At 46.0% G+C, this 15,490-nt stretch overlaps 1 protein-coding gene across 1 annotated transcript in view; it reads right to left on the reverse strand.

Moving 5' to 3' along the window:
- Positions 1-15,490, reverse strand: part of LOC119398995 (transmembrane protein 94) — a 62,098-nt gene that overhangs the window by 44,687 nt on the left and 1,921 nt on the right. Inside the window, exons 2-7 of the mRNA XM_049417494.1 lie at positions 11,581-11,788; positions 10,027-10,160; positions 8,689-8,825; positions 5,025-5,236; positions 2,148-2,302; positions 144-246 (exon numbers count right to left, since the gene is read on the reverse strand). Of these exons, the coding sequence (XP_049273451.1) occupies positions 144-246; positions 2,148-2,302; positions 5,025-5,236; positions 8,689-8,825; positions 10,027-10,160; positions 11,581-11,661 (822 nt within the window). The 5' untranslated portion in view covers positions 11,662-11,788. The remainder of the gene's footprint in view (positions 1-143; positions 247-2,147; positions 2,303-5,024; positions 5,237-8,688; positions 8,826-10,026; positions 10,161-11,580; positions 11,789-15,490) is intronic.

Raw genomic sequence — 15,490 nt, forward strand, 5'->3', positions numbered from 1 at the left:
AACATGGTAGCCACAGCCGTAGCCGATGAAGAGCCGCCGAGCCACTGCAACGGCTGCTTTGAGACACCGATGCAAACTTAAGTATGATTTGACAGAGCAGAGATGAAAATGAATGAAGGGAGGACCCTAAACCAAGGCCCTACCAGAATGCCAATCACGGTCCGCTCGAGGTACGTGCTGTTGACGTGGTGCAGTTCCTTGGCGAACATCGAGACGGGCCGCATCAGCGAGTTCTCCAAGCACAACCTGCAAATGACATGAACGAAGGCATTGCCAAAATAGACAGGCAAGGATGGATTACAACAGCTGCTGCCGAAGCTGAACTGACAAAGCATCGCAGGTGTATTGTAGAATGTGCGGCTTCGGCCCTAGCTCAATGCGTATGGTAACGAGTTGCTCTATGCGTATGGTAACATGATGAGACGATTATTGTGGTGAATTACAGGTATAGCGGATTAAAATAGCTTTGTGACAACCATAATGGTACAATATTTCCGTACTTATACCGTACGGTAAACTGGTACGAGCATGTGGGGTACGTCATTCGTGGCTCATTACGCGCCGACGATCCCGTGGCAAAGTTTTTATGCACGCTGATTTGCCACTGCACCACGTCTGTTTTGATGCATCGCTCTTAGTCGCCGGTGGGCTACACAAGCATTTGGCCTTAGCCTTACGACTAATGTATCGATGGCAATTTCGCAAAGCGAATGGTGCAAGCTTTCTTTTTTTTTTTGTGAAACATAAAACGCCTTTGTACGTCTGGTGCTTCGTTTGCATAATACATTGCTTACGGTGTGTGGTGCCTGAAGCGTGCAACATATTGTCGGTGGGCGCTTTACACGGCTCGCAGCACAGGAAGAGGAATCCAAGGAATCGTAAGTCTATGTACATTATTGCGAGGGATACATCAACAGCATTGGCCTTTGAGATGAAGGATAACAGGCCAGTGTGGCGGCGTTAGTACTGTGGTTGCGCACATCGAGAAGCCATAATCACTTATTTACCCCCCTCTCCTGCCTCCGCGCCAGCTTTCGACGTTTTTCGTGCTAAATGTAAACGAAAAAAAATTAGGGGTTCCATGGCACTCTAGGAAAAGGCATTGGGTTTCCTCAAGGTCAAACAACTTGAGAACCTGTGTTCTAGGGCCTACACATTTCTTAAATAGTAAATATGAAGCACAGAGTCTTCCGACGGGCTAAAGGCTCAACACACCGACTTTTAGCAAATTTTGTAGAGCCAACGTGGAAAGAATGTGAAAAAGCACTTTGAAATCTGCGACTTCACGCACACAGAAGTTTGATGTGGAATTAAAAATTAAAATTAGACCTTCACTTTCTGTTATATTAATGAACGTACGACGGTGAAATTAGCGAAAATAGAGATCTAAAACTACAATTTATCAGTCTAAATTGATTTATTGTTTCACTTTGGTGCCCCTTAATAAACCATAACATAACAAACATAAATGTGATAAATTACTGAATATAGCTAAGTAAATTTAAAAAATGGTCTTAAGAGAAAGAGAGAAAGCTGGTCTTAACGCTGTTACTGAGACAGCAGACTCTCATTGATACATTTCCATGTCATACGATTTCCCGGTGCCAATGTTCGCAATATCGTTATTGAGAAAAACTGCGCGATATTTTAGTAGATTTGGTTAGTATGTTTTCCCGGATAGTATGTTTTTCATGCGTTTATTTTTCCTCAACGTCTCAACAAGGTTCTACTGTAACCTATATAAGTTTATAAATGAACACTGAATACAACGAATCTATTTACGTGTAACATATGACTTTGTTATTAGAGTCTTTTAGCAGGTTACGGAAATACGGTATGCAAATACGGTAAGGCAATATGGTAAGACAGTACGGTAATGCTCCTCCTTTCCCGCTTCTTGTGCTTAAGCCGCTCCCAGTTCAGGTGACAAAGTGTTCTCCAAACGACAGGTTCCTCGTTAACAATGCATAGGCTGACAAGCAACAATGAGGCGTGACAACCCCACAGTAATTTTTGAAAAAGCTTTTGTGGTGTCGGGGTGCCTTCAATGGCAAAAGCCCAACGAGCGCTAACATACGGCCTTACCGTATTTGCGAACCGTATTTCCGTGACTTGCTAAAGGACTCCCTTAACAAGTCGGACCGTACCTGAAGAACTTGACGTAAGGCACTTCAAGCATGACAAAGTGGCGAGGCTCAACCGGCCGTCGCAGCCGAGCCCCCGTGAAGGTGGCACATGTGCCGATGCCTGTCTCCGGGACAAACGTCTCTTTCTCTTCCAGAACCAGCGGTGCTTCCTTGCCCTGCGTGTTTTGACGGGTGTGAAACGGACAGCAAAATCCCGTTGGGGCAGATCCTCGAGGGATTGTAACAGTGTGTTCCGATTAACGGGAGTTCCGTTAAAGGGCCAGCAAACAACCACACGGTTCAAAATTTCCGATGAAGAGATAACTGCATTCCCGTGCGATGTAAACATGCTGCCGCGTGAATTTTGTGAATAGGTGCTGTAATAAGAAAGTTACGGTGTTTAGAACAACATGCTTTGGCTGGTTTCGGTTTCGCGCTTGGCCTTCCCGTCCTTCTCTGCTGTGAAGAGGGGTGGACATAGCCCGCTGTCGTGAATACATCCCCTTTGGCAATGTGATGCGATGTCAGTGATTACATCATCGGCGTGCAGCCAACGACCGAGCAAGGCTTCCTTCACGTGTCACTTGTGTCAGAGTAGTGCGGTGTGAGGGGTGCGAGGCACTGGCCATGTACACAAATACGCGATACATGCGGCAACTGTGCGGCCAGAACCACATCACCGCAGGGCCGAGGCACCGTTTTGTAGTGCAGAGGACCAATCGACGAAGTCGGTGCTATGTAAAGTTGCCCACGGGCAACATTACACTGAAACCTCGATATAATGAACACTGATATAACGAATTATTGGTTATAATGTAGGAAATTAATAATAGTCTTGTCATACATACAGTGTTAAGAATATACGTTTATAACGAATTTTTGGATATAACGAGATGCAACTTCATTATAATTAGGTGTATGTCACGTTGCGGGCAAAGAGGACTGGACAGGCACTGGAGAGGTACGAGGGAATTGTGTTTCCAAATGGAGTGTCCACTTGGCGTGCAGCGCTGTGATATCCCTAAAATGTGATCACTGCGGCCTTGTGCACCAACCGGCAAGCTTGTTTAGGAGGTGTGAAAGGAAGTCGGTGCCTTTCTATTGGCCCTTTAACAGGAGGAACAGGCATCACACGTTTAAGAGGAGCGTTGTTTACTGAGGAATATGCACAGAGATCATATCATATCTGTCATGCACGCTCTTGAGATTGTTAAATACGTTACGCATAAATAACTGAATGTATCAGCCCGTTGACACCACAGTGTGCATGGCATGACTGACAGGAAGGATTTCACCAATCGGTGTCAGTCACAGTGTGAAGCGTTCTACGATAAGTGAACTTGGGTGTGACGAGCAGTTTTGAGGCCATCATGAAAAAAAGAAAAAAGGAAGTCTTCCAAGCAAAAATCTAGGTGATGTGGTGTTGCATCACCCCAACTGCGCAATTTGATTACGCGTGATAAGATAATGCACTTTCTTTGGAAATGCAGTGATGTAAACTAAGGCACAAAAGTATCAACATATAAAAGTACAGTCAAGGCAATATGTACACTAATACACTAAATAACTTTGAAAAAAAGTGTATTGTTCATAGGAACCATAATGTATTTACTTGCACAACACCAGCCCTAGCTTATGTTGGCCAGCAGTTGATAATGCTGGCCAGCTGTTGGCTGATAGCTACGTAGTCGTACCAAGATATATCAAATCTGAAGGGGATCCCTAAAGAGTTCTATATAAAGGTAATTAATATACAAAATATTTATCGAAAATATATTCAAGAGGGTTTTACAACTGCTCGATAGACATAATAATTAATTTTATGTGGTTCGATACATGTGAGTTCGACTGCACTCTTTCACACCACATAGCCAATTAACGAATGTTCACTAGTACATCTCTGCCTCATTCCCTATAGTGGTTTTGGCACGTAAAACTCCAGCAATTATTATTATTACTATTTTAGGGCACAAATTATGTAAAGTAATGAATTCATTAATGTTTTATGCAAGTGCTTCTTGCACTACAACCGTTTCCTCCAAATAAACTTGTTGCAAAACTGCTTTTTTTCTACGCGTTTTAATCACTCGCTCATTAGAGCCAGCGATAACGGTGGCCACAAGCTGAAACATGTTGTGTCTTCGTCTTTGTCTATTGTACTTGTGCATTTTCATCCTTCAATATTGCCACGGGACAGGCCCGTAGCCAGGAATTCTTTTCGGGGGGGGGGGCACTTGCCGAAAACGTTGACTATTTGAGAAAAACGCCTATTTTCATTATTTATTTTTGGTAAAACACCATGTATCATAAAAATTTCGGGGGGGGGGGGGGGGGTGGGCGGGGCACTGGATAATAAAGGCTCGCTAAAGCTTAGCATGAACATCAGAAACGGGTAAAACACCATGTATCATAAAAATTTAGGGGGGGCCGGGGCTCCCCAGGCCCCCCCCCCCCCGGCTACGGGCCTGCCACGGGAGCTTCATTTTCTACTTTTATGTAACTGACCTGTTACATGTGTAACCACTGCCTTGTGCATGCTGCGCCAGAGTGGCTTGGATTGTTCCCGACTATTGCAGATTGTTCTGATAAGCTTGCGAGTGCACAACACGAACAGTACAGCTTATCCTGGAACTAACGTGACCACCAACGATAAGGCTGAAACCTTCAATGCCAAAAATGTATAAATGCCAACGCGCCTTACCGCTTATCAGATTACCGACGACTGACGTCTGTGCTTGACGCTTTCTCTGCACTTATCAGTGTCATTCTTTTTCTGGGCACAAGTTCACGCAATAAAGAGTTCGATCTTTAGTGGCTGCGACAGCTTTCTTCACCGTCACATCCACGTGATCACTTATCACTAACCGTGTCACTCAACAACAAGTTTTATTGGCTCACCTTGGTGATTAGGCTGCACTTTCCTGGCACCTGGTGTCCCGGTCGGACGACCACCACGTCCCCTTCGACCAGGAGGTGCACGGGCACGTTGACCAGACGGCCATCGCGCACAGCCCACTGGAGGCTGATGCACGGCGACGCCGGCTGGAACAGTGGAGCGTAGTCCGAGGTGCTCCAGGGTGCTTCATCGCCGCTTCCGTGACCCAGGGTGTCTTTTGCGAGAAGTGGGCAAAGGAAAACGAGAATGCGGAAGCGCAGATGATCACGTTAATTCGGGAGGTTACACCTAGCGTGCTGTTACTACGCCATTGGATAATAAAGGCTCGTTAAAGCTTAGCATGAACATCAGAAGCGTGGAATCGCCTTCCTTTGCAAGTAACCTCCATCGCAAATCATTACTTCTTTAACCCTCAGCGGTCCGTTGTAGGGCCCCTTCCGACAATGCAACACGACCGCAGTGGCTCATGGTCGCGCACTGCTCGACAATAATAATATCTGGGGTGTAACGTCCCAAAACCACGATATGATTATGAGAGACGCCGTAGTGGAGAGCTCCGGAAATTTCAACAACCTGGGGTTCTTTAACGTGCACCTAAATCTAAGTACACGGGCCTCAAACATTTTCGCCTCCATCAAAAATGCAGCCGCGGTGGCCGGGATTCGATCCCGCAACCTTAGACTGCTCGACAAGTTTTTTCGTGGTTGATTCATGCACACGTTTTCTCACTGCATCATGTGTAATCTCTAAATGAGTAAGTAAACTTGTTTTACTTGAGCTTTGATTTTTTTAGTTTTGGACCGCAATGAACAGAAGGTGGGTAAATGTTTGAGTGAAAAACATTAGAGGGACCGATAACCAATTTTTATGGCACCTGTTTTCTTTAGTGCAACAGAAAGCTTGCCGGTCCGAGTGTCTTATCATGGAATGGTAACCTGAAACACGCTGTCAAACATTTATAATCAGTTTTTTTCGATCCGTGGCAACCATGAAGTTGTATACACACACCACATGCTGCAAACAGTGGGAGGTGAGTGTGACAGCGGTTCGCGTTTGTGCGCGGCGGTTTGCTGCGCATGCTCCGCGGCTCGACATGTTCCACTAGTGGCCGTGAAGGCAGCGCCGCTTCTCAGCGTGCGACTTTTTTTGCCTCGTAAGAAGCATAGAATATTGCAGGGGTGGATAATAACATACATACTCTAATTTTGAGCACTAATTATGGTGCACATGAAAGCATCAGACTACGTACAGCAAAGTGAATGACTCCATAATCCAGTTTCAAGGCTCTTCCACAAGGCTGCGCGACATACTGTTTTTTGCGACTTTTGAACGCAATTTAAGATATAGTCCTACTCAAATCACAAGAAGCATGCTTGAATCTGTCAATATAATTCACGGTCCTTTCATTTCCACAAAGATCTAACCACACGTTCTGGCCTGCTGTCAGTCGCTTTAACAATGCCTTAGATTACAATGTATAAATTTGTCTGTTTGCTCATTTTTGTTCTTATTCATTATGTTTATATATATATATATATATATATATATATATATATATATATATATATATATATATATATATATATATATATATATATATATATATATATATATATATATACATATATATAGTAATGCACTCAGCTCTCTTTTGTTTGAAAGTGTGTTAAATAAATAAATTTAAAAAAATGCCTCAAACTACGCTTCAAGGTGTACTGACATTACTCATAGTTTAAGTGAAAGCTGTTGACCATGAAATGTTAGATAAAAAGAATCCTGGGCAACCCTAACAGAAGGCTCATACCTTTGTACGGGCTATGTTCTCACTGCTCAGTTTGGGTTGAAGTAATAGACAAACACAAGGTGGCTTCACTGTAGCGGCCACGTTTCTTCAGGCCAGTGTTTTGAGTTACGCCAGGTTGGATGCTAAGGGAGCTAGCTGCAAGCCTTACTTCGTATAACATTCTAATTGGTTGCCACCGCATTCGTTGCTTCACGTTTACGGAGAAACTGTGACATTTTAAAAAATTAACCTAAAACAACCCTAATACAAGACTTAGGGATCTGGGAGTGGCACTCGCACTGGTTCCGTCTAGGCTTGTGCAAATAGTAAATTATAGGCTCGAAGCGAATTCGAAGCGAGTAGTGATTTAGTAGAATAATTTCGAATCGAATTCGAATAGTATATACGTGTCACATATTATAAAGAAAAATTAGCATATTTGTCATGACCAAACTAACCCGCACAATATTTTTTGAAATTGAAACAAGGCATGTGCAAATTTTATTCTTTTTGGTTCAAAGAGGAGTGGAAGTAAAATAGAATAGTAGTAGGATTTGACTTTCGCTAGAATGCAAGTGATAACCTGTAAAATACGTTACGTTTTAAAAGTTACTATACTTAGAGCATATAAGCCGGTATAATGAGCTTTGAAACTTAAAAAATGATGAATCGATCTGAGGGTATACTCGCGGACAACTTTTCTTGGCAATGAAGGGAAGGCTAGAGAGCCGAACTACGCGTGTGCTACCGCTGAGGGATATAGTCCCACAATTGCGTCCGTGTTTTCTGCGTGAGAATAAAAAAAACATTACTTCATTTTCTACGGGACACTGTTTCAAAAGAGGGTCAGCGCGCACCAAGGAGATATTTGTATTTGTTTTGCTTTATGCAGTGTCGTTTCACGTTTTTGCACCTGTGAAAACGTTGCACCTTTTATGTGCACCTCACAGTCACAATGGCGTCTTCGTCTTCAGGTGAGCGCTCGTCACCTTCCACCTTTTCCGATGACTCGCCGAATGAGCTAGTGACGAATTTCACTAACAAATGTCCGTCAAAGCCTGTGACGGCAGCTCAAATAATCACACTGCCGTCACAGGTTCACAAACCAAAACTAAATTTGAAACGCGCACCAAACCGGACTACTTCGCGGAGCAGTACATGTGCAGTAGCTCTGCTTCCGTAGCCTTTTCTTCATTGCCAAGAAAAGTTGTCCGCGAGTATAGTTTGTTCATTTAACCTTGAAGTAGGGCTTCTCGGCAGTGCGGATTTCTTCTGGAAAGGTGTATTCACGGCATAGCACCCCTGCATTGCAGTGAAACCACCTTTACAGGAGGTTACATGCTGTTTATGTATGTCTATTCGTTCATTTTGAATACTTCGAAATTTAGAATAATTTAAATTTGTTTCGAAGCGAATTTGAATACTGTAATATTCGTTCGAGTATTCGAACTGCCCGAATATTCGCACAAGCCTAGTTCCGTCCCTTTTACATACGTTTTTGGTGTTTGTGTTTCACGTGCTGCCGAAGCCATCTGGAAAGAAGAGCGTGGTTGAGATCTGATCTGTCATGTGCTGCAACGAGCACTATCTGATGGCTTGAGACGTAATTGGCATTTACACTAATTTCCACTGCTTATATGACTCCAATTTTAACTTATGACATACCTTAATGTTGACTGTCATATATACAACCCTTAGCTTAGTCCATTCCATCCCTTTTATATACGTTTTTATTTTTACCAGGGTTTTCGGACAGTTTGCAGCTGCGCTAGACAGGATGGCCTGTAACATATCAAAGAGTGTCATCAGGTGCTCGTGTCACTAAAAATAATGAGATAAATAACAACAATCGGGAAGTAGGAGTCATGCCAAGGGTGACGCACTCGCCAGCGTGTTGACCATGGCTTGGGCGCGGTGCCTCATTTCCATGTGACGTAGCCTCGTCTCCCAGATCACAAGTATAACGTTGAGCGCAAGCACGCAGATGAGGAACAGAGAGTCTCCAACCAACACGGGACCCCTGCAATAAAACGGGAACATGTGTAGACAGTTCCTTCTGCCTGACCCTTGGAATTTAGTTCAATTAAGTTGTTCTTGAAACAATGTCACAGAGTGGCACGAAGGAAAAAAGTCAGAAGCCCTTCCCCTGTTGGGAAAATCAGGGCCTTAATACTTTTCTTTCTTTCTTTTTATCGCATTGCGCTACGCTTCCTCCCAACTGCTTCCTTCCTCCATGCCCGGAACTGGAGCTTCATCAATGCTCTTGGCAGCGCAACACTTCAATTGCTACATACAACAGTGACAGTCATGCGTTCGTATCCAGGCAACAATAAAGTGTCAACGTGAAATGACAACTGACGTTGATAAAAGATCAGATTGCCATATCAGAAACGGCTGATCACCGACAAGCTTACGACTGAGACAGAGCATTGGTTATTGGAAAACGGAGCATACTAATATGCATGTGACCGGCACACCTTTGAGGGCTGAATTTGGTACACCCGCATTCCTGCACACTCGTCGGCACCGGTGCCGCCACCGAAATCTGTAACTCCCAACAAGCTTCACTTGAAAAGCTGCACAAATAGACTTGAGTGGTCCTGGCCATAAAACATGTGCTCATAACAGTGATACGATATGAAGACCTTTACTAGCCCATAACAATGATCAATAGAAAAAAAAACAAAAAAAGATGCAATACATTCGACAAGGCATGCTTAAAGACGTATGTGTTTAACATAAGTATGTAATGGTATGCACAGTAGACCCCCTTTAAGATAAGCTTGAAGGGACCAAGAAAAATGGTTTTTATCAGAGGTGCTCCCAAAAAGACATAGCATGCAAAGTGAATCCAAATGTTAATGAAGTTGGCAGAGCTAATCACAAAAGGAAGACGTGGGTTTCTGGGAGACTGAAAATGGTGGCTTCAAGCTCATTTGCCCGGTTTCGTCCAATCTGCAATGACTTTTTACTGCCGTTCTGTAAATTGATATGTTGTTGAAAATGAAGAATATTGCCTTTATTTGTGACACCAGAACGATTTTGCTAGAGAAGCTTCAGTCTGCAAGCTCCTTTGGAATTCGTCTCTTGGTCTCAGCCTGTGCGACCATGATGTCGTTTTCAGTCAGGATCAGAACTAGCCGGCTGGTTTGCTGTTTGGCTACAAAAATTACAAAACGTGGAGAGGCACCACGTCGGCAGTCATACATACAAACACTCACCCTCCGAGTGAGTAGGCCACCACGAATGCCACCACTTCAAAGAGCAGCAGGACCACGCTCGGCCACCGGAAGATCGAGTGCGGGTTGTTGTGGTGGAACGACTCCCCAAGCCACGTCACCTGGCACTCCCTTCGCTGGAACACGATGCAAAAACAGTCATGAGAATCACAGGAAACATACTTAGCTGAAGCGCATACAATGTGGCTGGAAACCTGGTTTGCTTTGGGACATTAAACCACATAGACCAACCAACTTCTAAGAGTCCGCATGCAAATGCATCTGCCTCGAGAACAAGTGTGTGTCTCAAGCCTCTTCTTGGTTCTCCTTTTGTGCACTATTAGATTCTATTATGTCTTACCAACACGCTCTAACATTCACATTAGTGAAAAAGCGCTCCATCGAATGAATGATAGACAGAGTGAGTGATAGACAGGTACCTCCACAAGATTTGTGTAATTTGCAGGAAATTTAAAACAACAGGTGGCTGTTTCTTGAGGCCTACAGGTCTCGACGAAGTCTGTCCACGTGCTGGGCACTTCACTCATGAATGCCCAAAGAGTGCAGCCAGAAGTTCCCCAGTACTAGTTTTACAAACTTACAGTCACAGATGGCACGTGCAATTGTGACCTGGTGTTTCGGTGCTAAACATGCATCCCCAAAGATGACACAGGCTTCAACTAAACACTCGTATGCTCATGTGAAGACCACTTACCCCAAGTCTCCAAAATAAAATGAACGTGTTCCGATTATAACTTGCTCATCTTTCAATTGCCTGTGATGGTACATCTCACCATGGGTGCCGGCAGGGGGGTGCAAAAGGGGCACATGCCCCCCTCAAGCCACACCAGCAGTTGACCCCCACCCAAGCTGCACCGACGCTCCCCCCTCACCAAGCAGCGATGCAACACGGGCCTGCAACCCCCGAGACAAAATTCTGCCGACACCCATGCATCTCAGAGCTAAATGTGCTATTCACAGCTTACATTCAATGCAGACAATGAAAGAATGGTCTTGCTGCATCCCTAGAACTAGAAAACATTTTCATTAGAGAGTCTACACAATTTAGAAAGCTTAAGACCTCTACGGATGTCTGACTACCATCAAATAATGTCAGATGCACCTACACTATTCTCTCTCGACGTCTACTTGTTCCACGCAGTACTGTACATGCGTGATCCCGGGGCTCTGCCAACCCGTTCATAGGCCTTAGATGTATCCACTCCTTTAACTGATCTTACGATCTTGCCAAGTCAGCGACTGCTGCAATTACAGCATACTGGTAGTAGTGGTAGTTCTTAGCAGGTTGAATGGTGACTATGGTAAGAAGACTGTTTGTACAATGACAAATCCACTTGCCTGGGACTGAATGGAGGCCCTCTTCCAATTCTCTTGAAAGTTTACCGAAAAAGTCAGCTATGGCTACTTCGGTATCCTCCTCAGTATTGCCATCAACCCAAGTATGGCGGGAAAGCAGCAACTACTACCGTAACTATAGCAACGACGGGGCCACTGCGCATGCGCGGTGTCCCTCGATAGATAAAGCGCCTCACGTACTTTAAACTGTTCCAGTTCCGTCTTGAGGCTGTGATGTAGGCGCCGCAGGGCCCCGGCGGTTGTCAAACCAGCAGGCTCCATGTTGGAAAAGACGACGCGTCGTCTGGATGTTGCTTTACCGTGTTTTCCCGTGGCGGCTCTCTTTCACTTTTGTTCACGCAGGAGCCATCACCAGGCGAAGGGGAGTCATGACCTCGCAATCAAGGCACTGGACACAAGAAAAAAAAGATAACGTCGCGAGGGTGAAGCGATCGCTATCTTATCGCCACGAAGGCCGGCCTGCAAAGACGCACCGCTTTGTGAAGAGGGTTCACGGACTTTCAGAGATCGGTATCGGCAAATCTTGTTTACATCAACCGGTTCGATAAGCGCACGCTGTTGGCACGTCCACCTCGATCGCGGCATCGGAAAGCTAAACAAAGGTGTCGTATAAGGCGTCACTGCCGACTACGGCGCCAGGAGATGGCACGTGCTCGGCGGCCGCCTCAGCGAAGACGACGAAGAGGAAATAAAGATGGGTGTGAGCCAAAGTTGCAGGTGAACAAGAACAAGAACAAGAACATGAGGAACGAATGTTTCCTTTGATGTGCCTTAATTGATATGCACGACACAACATATTTTGGCGACGAAGATTTACGAGCCCATGTGCTACCGGTCTGACCTTCATCTTCGTGAGTGTTGTACGTACGCCTGTCGTCCTCTACGATGAGTGTTTCTGGACTACAACCACCACCCCCGTTCCTGCCGTCACCTGGACACCCGGTCATCCCTTGGGAGCAATGGATACAAGCCTTCAAGAATTACATGGTTGCTTCGGGCGCCTCCGACCTACCTGCTCTTCGGCGGAAGGCGATTCTGCTCAACTGCTTGGGCTTGGAAGGACAGCGCATCTTCCAGACTCTGACGGCAACGGACGACCCGGGCCTTGCGGCTTCGAGCCCCACGGAAGGGACGTTGGCGTCTCCTAGCCCGGATGACTTCGACCGTGCCATCGCGACGCTGGAAGGTCATTTCAGGAGCAAGGTGAACGTCACTACTGCGCGTCACCGGTTTCGTCGACGTACACAAGCCCCAGGTGAGACTGCGGCGGATTACATCACCGCTCTGAGAAGTTTGGTAGGAGCGTGCGATTTTGGTGACTTGGCGGACGACATGATACGCGACCAGCTGATAGAGAAAACGACCAGCGAGTATTTACGTGAACGCCTTCTGCTGGAAGAGTCCCTAACGCTTTCAAGGGCCCTTACTATTGCAAAACAGCATGATCAGGTGACAAGTGAAGCCAGAGAACTGTCCCGAAAGGAATTACAAGTTCATCGTGTTAAAAATAATTCAAAGGAGAGAGAGAAGCATTGTAGCACGTGCACATGCTATAAGACGCAAAGTCAATGTCAACGATCCTTCAAAGAGCAGGAATGCTATCGTTGTGGTTCGGCGGAGCACCTTGCAAATAGCCCTCAGTGCAAGGCCAAGACACATAAGTGTCGAAAATGTGAGAAAATTGGCCATTTGGAAAAGGTGTGCAAGTCGCTACGAAAGTTCGCGAAAAATGTTCAGCATGTCGCGGAAGATAGCGATACAGCTGACCCAGACGATCACTTAAGTGTGTGTCAAATCTGGAGCCGAAAGAAAGGAATTTACGCAGTATTAGAAATTGAGGGAATTTCTGTGTCATTCTTGATAGACACTGGATCATCGGTTTCCATTCTGGCTGAGGACCTTTACAAACGTCACTTTTCTAAAGTGTATCCTCTGACATCTACGTCCGTTCAGCTTCTCGATTATTCCAAGTCCGCCATTCCAATTCAAGGATGTTTCATTGCTGCGGCCTCATTCCATGGTCGATGCACTTCTATCTTATTGTACGTTGTGCCTGGAGGAACAACCATTCTTGGATTAGATGGCATCGCGGCTCTGGACATGAAGATTCAGGGGTCACCGCTTAAGTGTCTTCTGATGACGCAAGAAACTCCTGTGTTGCCTGAAGAGTTACGTTTCGAATTCGAGCACCTATTTTCAAAAGAGCTCGGAACTGTTAAAGGCTTCTGTCACAAGGTCAAAGTTCGCGCGTCTGTTCAACCAGTGGCCAGCAAGCTGAGACGGCTGCCACTTGTCATTCGCGAGCAAGTCTCGGCAGAAATACAAAAATTAGAAGCCCAGGGCATCATTGAGCGCGTCGACTCGTCAGAGTGGGTGTCACCCATTGTGGTAGCTAGGAAAAAGGATGGCTCGATTCGCATGTGCGTTGACCTACGGGAGCCAAACAAAGCTGTGGTAGTGGACAGTTTTCCTTTGCCACAAACTGAAGAACTACTGAACAGCTTGGCTGGGGCGCAGCGATTCTCAAAGCTCGACTTAGCTTCTGCGTACCACCAGTTACCACTCAGTCCAGAGAGCCGTGACCTTACTACCTTCATAACTCATGACGGACTCTTTCGCTTCAAAAGGGTTTGCTTCGGACTAGCATCGGCGCCCTCAGCATTTCAAAAGATGATGCATTTGATCCTAAAAGGGTGCAAATGCGTCTTATTTTACATTGACGACATCATCGTGTATGGACGCTCCCGCGAGGATCATCTGGGCAATTTGCGCGCTGTTTTGAAACGGCTCTCTGATGCGGGCCTCAGGTTGAACCACAAGTGTGTTTTTGACGTCGCAGAGCTGACTTTTCTTGGTCATGTTGTCAGCGCTAGAGGGTTATTCCCACTTATGTCATCCATTGAGGCGATAACCAAGGCACCCTCACCTAAAAACATCAACGAACTTCGTTCGATGCTGGGACTTGCAGGTTTCTACTCCAAGTTCATCCCCCATTTTTCTGACGTTGTGGAGCCAATGCGTGCCTTGCTTCGAGGAAATGCACCTTTCGTTTGGACTGCGGCAGCACAAGGCAGTTTGGAGCGACTGAAAGCTCTTCTAACATCTTGCGAGGTTCTTCATCTTTTCGATCCTCACTTACCGGTGTACGTCACGACTGATGCCTCAGGATATGGATTAGGTGCGGTACTTCAGCAAGATAACGGAACCTCACTGCAAACTGTCGCGTTCGCCTCGCGTACCCTGCAGCCACATGAACGGCAGTACTCAGTCGGCGAACGCGAGGCTCTTGCCTGCGTCTGGGCTTGCGAACATTGGCACGTTTACCTGTGGGGGAGACCTTTCATCTTACGGACTGACCATGCGGCATTGGTTACGCTTCTTTCAACGAAAGGTACCGGTCACCGTCCATTAAGGATTGCGCGCTGGTCCTCACGGTTGCTGTGCTACAACTACACCGTGGAATACAGAAAGGGTAGCGAAAACGTCGTGGCTGACGCTCTTTCCCGGCTGCCCGTACAGAGTTTACTCCGCGATGCACCCGAAGAAGAATTCATATGCTTCCTGTCTCCAGTCGTTACCATGCAAGAGCTTCAAGAAGTCAGTGCCAACGACCCCGCTCTCTCTCAAGCCAAGCACTTCACGATTACTTCTTGGCCTGACAAAAAATCCTTGTCGAAAGAGCTGCTGGCTTACTTTCATGTGCGAGCTGAACTCTCAGTTGTAAATGATATCTTGTGCCGGGGTGAAAGGATTGTCGTGCCAGCGTCTATGACACGCCGTTTTATGGATCTGGCCCATGAGTCACATCCAGGCATTAGTCGCACCAAAGCTCGCCTGAGAGAGTCCTATTGGTGGCCGTGCATGGACAGTCACATTGAAGAGCTTGTGCGCACATGTGTGATTTGCCAGTCCTGTGACAAGTCTGCACGTACCTCTGCAGCGCCAATGCAACCCGTTCCTCTTCCTGACAAAGCTTGGGAAAAAGTTGCAATCGACATCGTAGGACCTTTCACGCATGCTTCAGCCGACTGCCGTTTTGCCATTACAATCATTGACTATTACAGCAAGTGGCCTGAAGTGGCTTTCGTAA

This window comes from Rhipicephalus sanguineus, chromosome 7 (genome assembly GCF_013339695.2).
Source record: "Rhipicephalus sanguineus isolate Rsan-2018 chromosome 7, BIME_Rsan_1.4, whole genome shotgun sequence".
NCBI classification, from domain to species: Eukaryota; Metazoa; Arthropoda; class Arachnida; order Ixodida; family Ixodidae; genus Rhipicephalus; species Rhipicephalus sanguineus.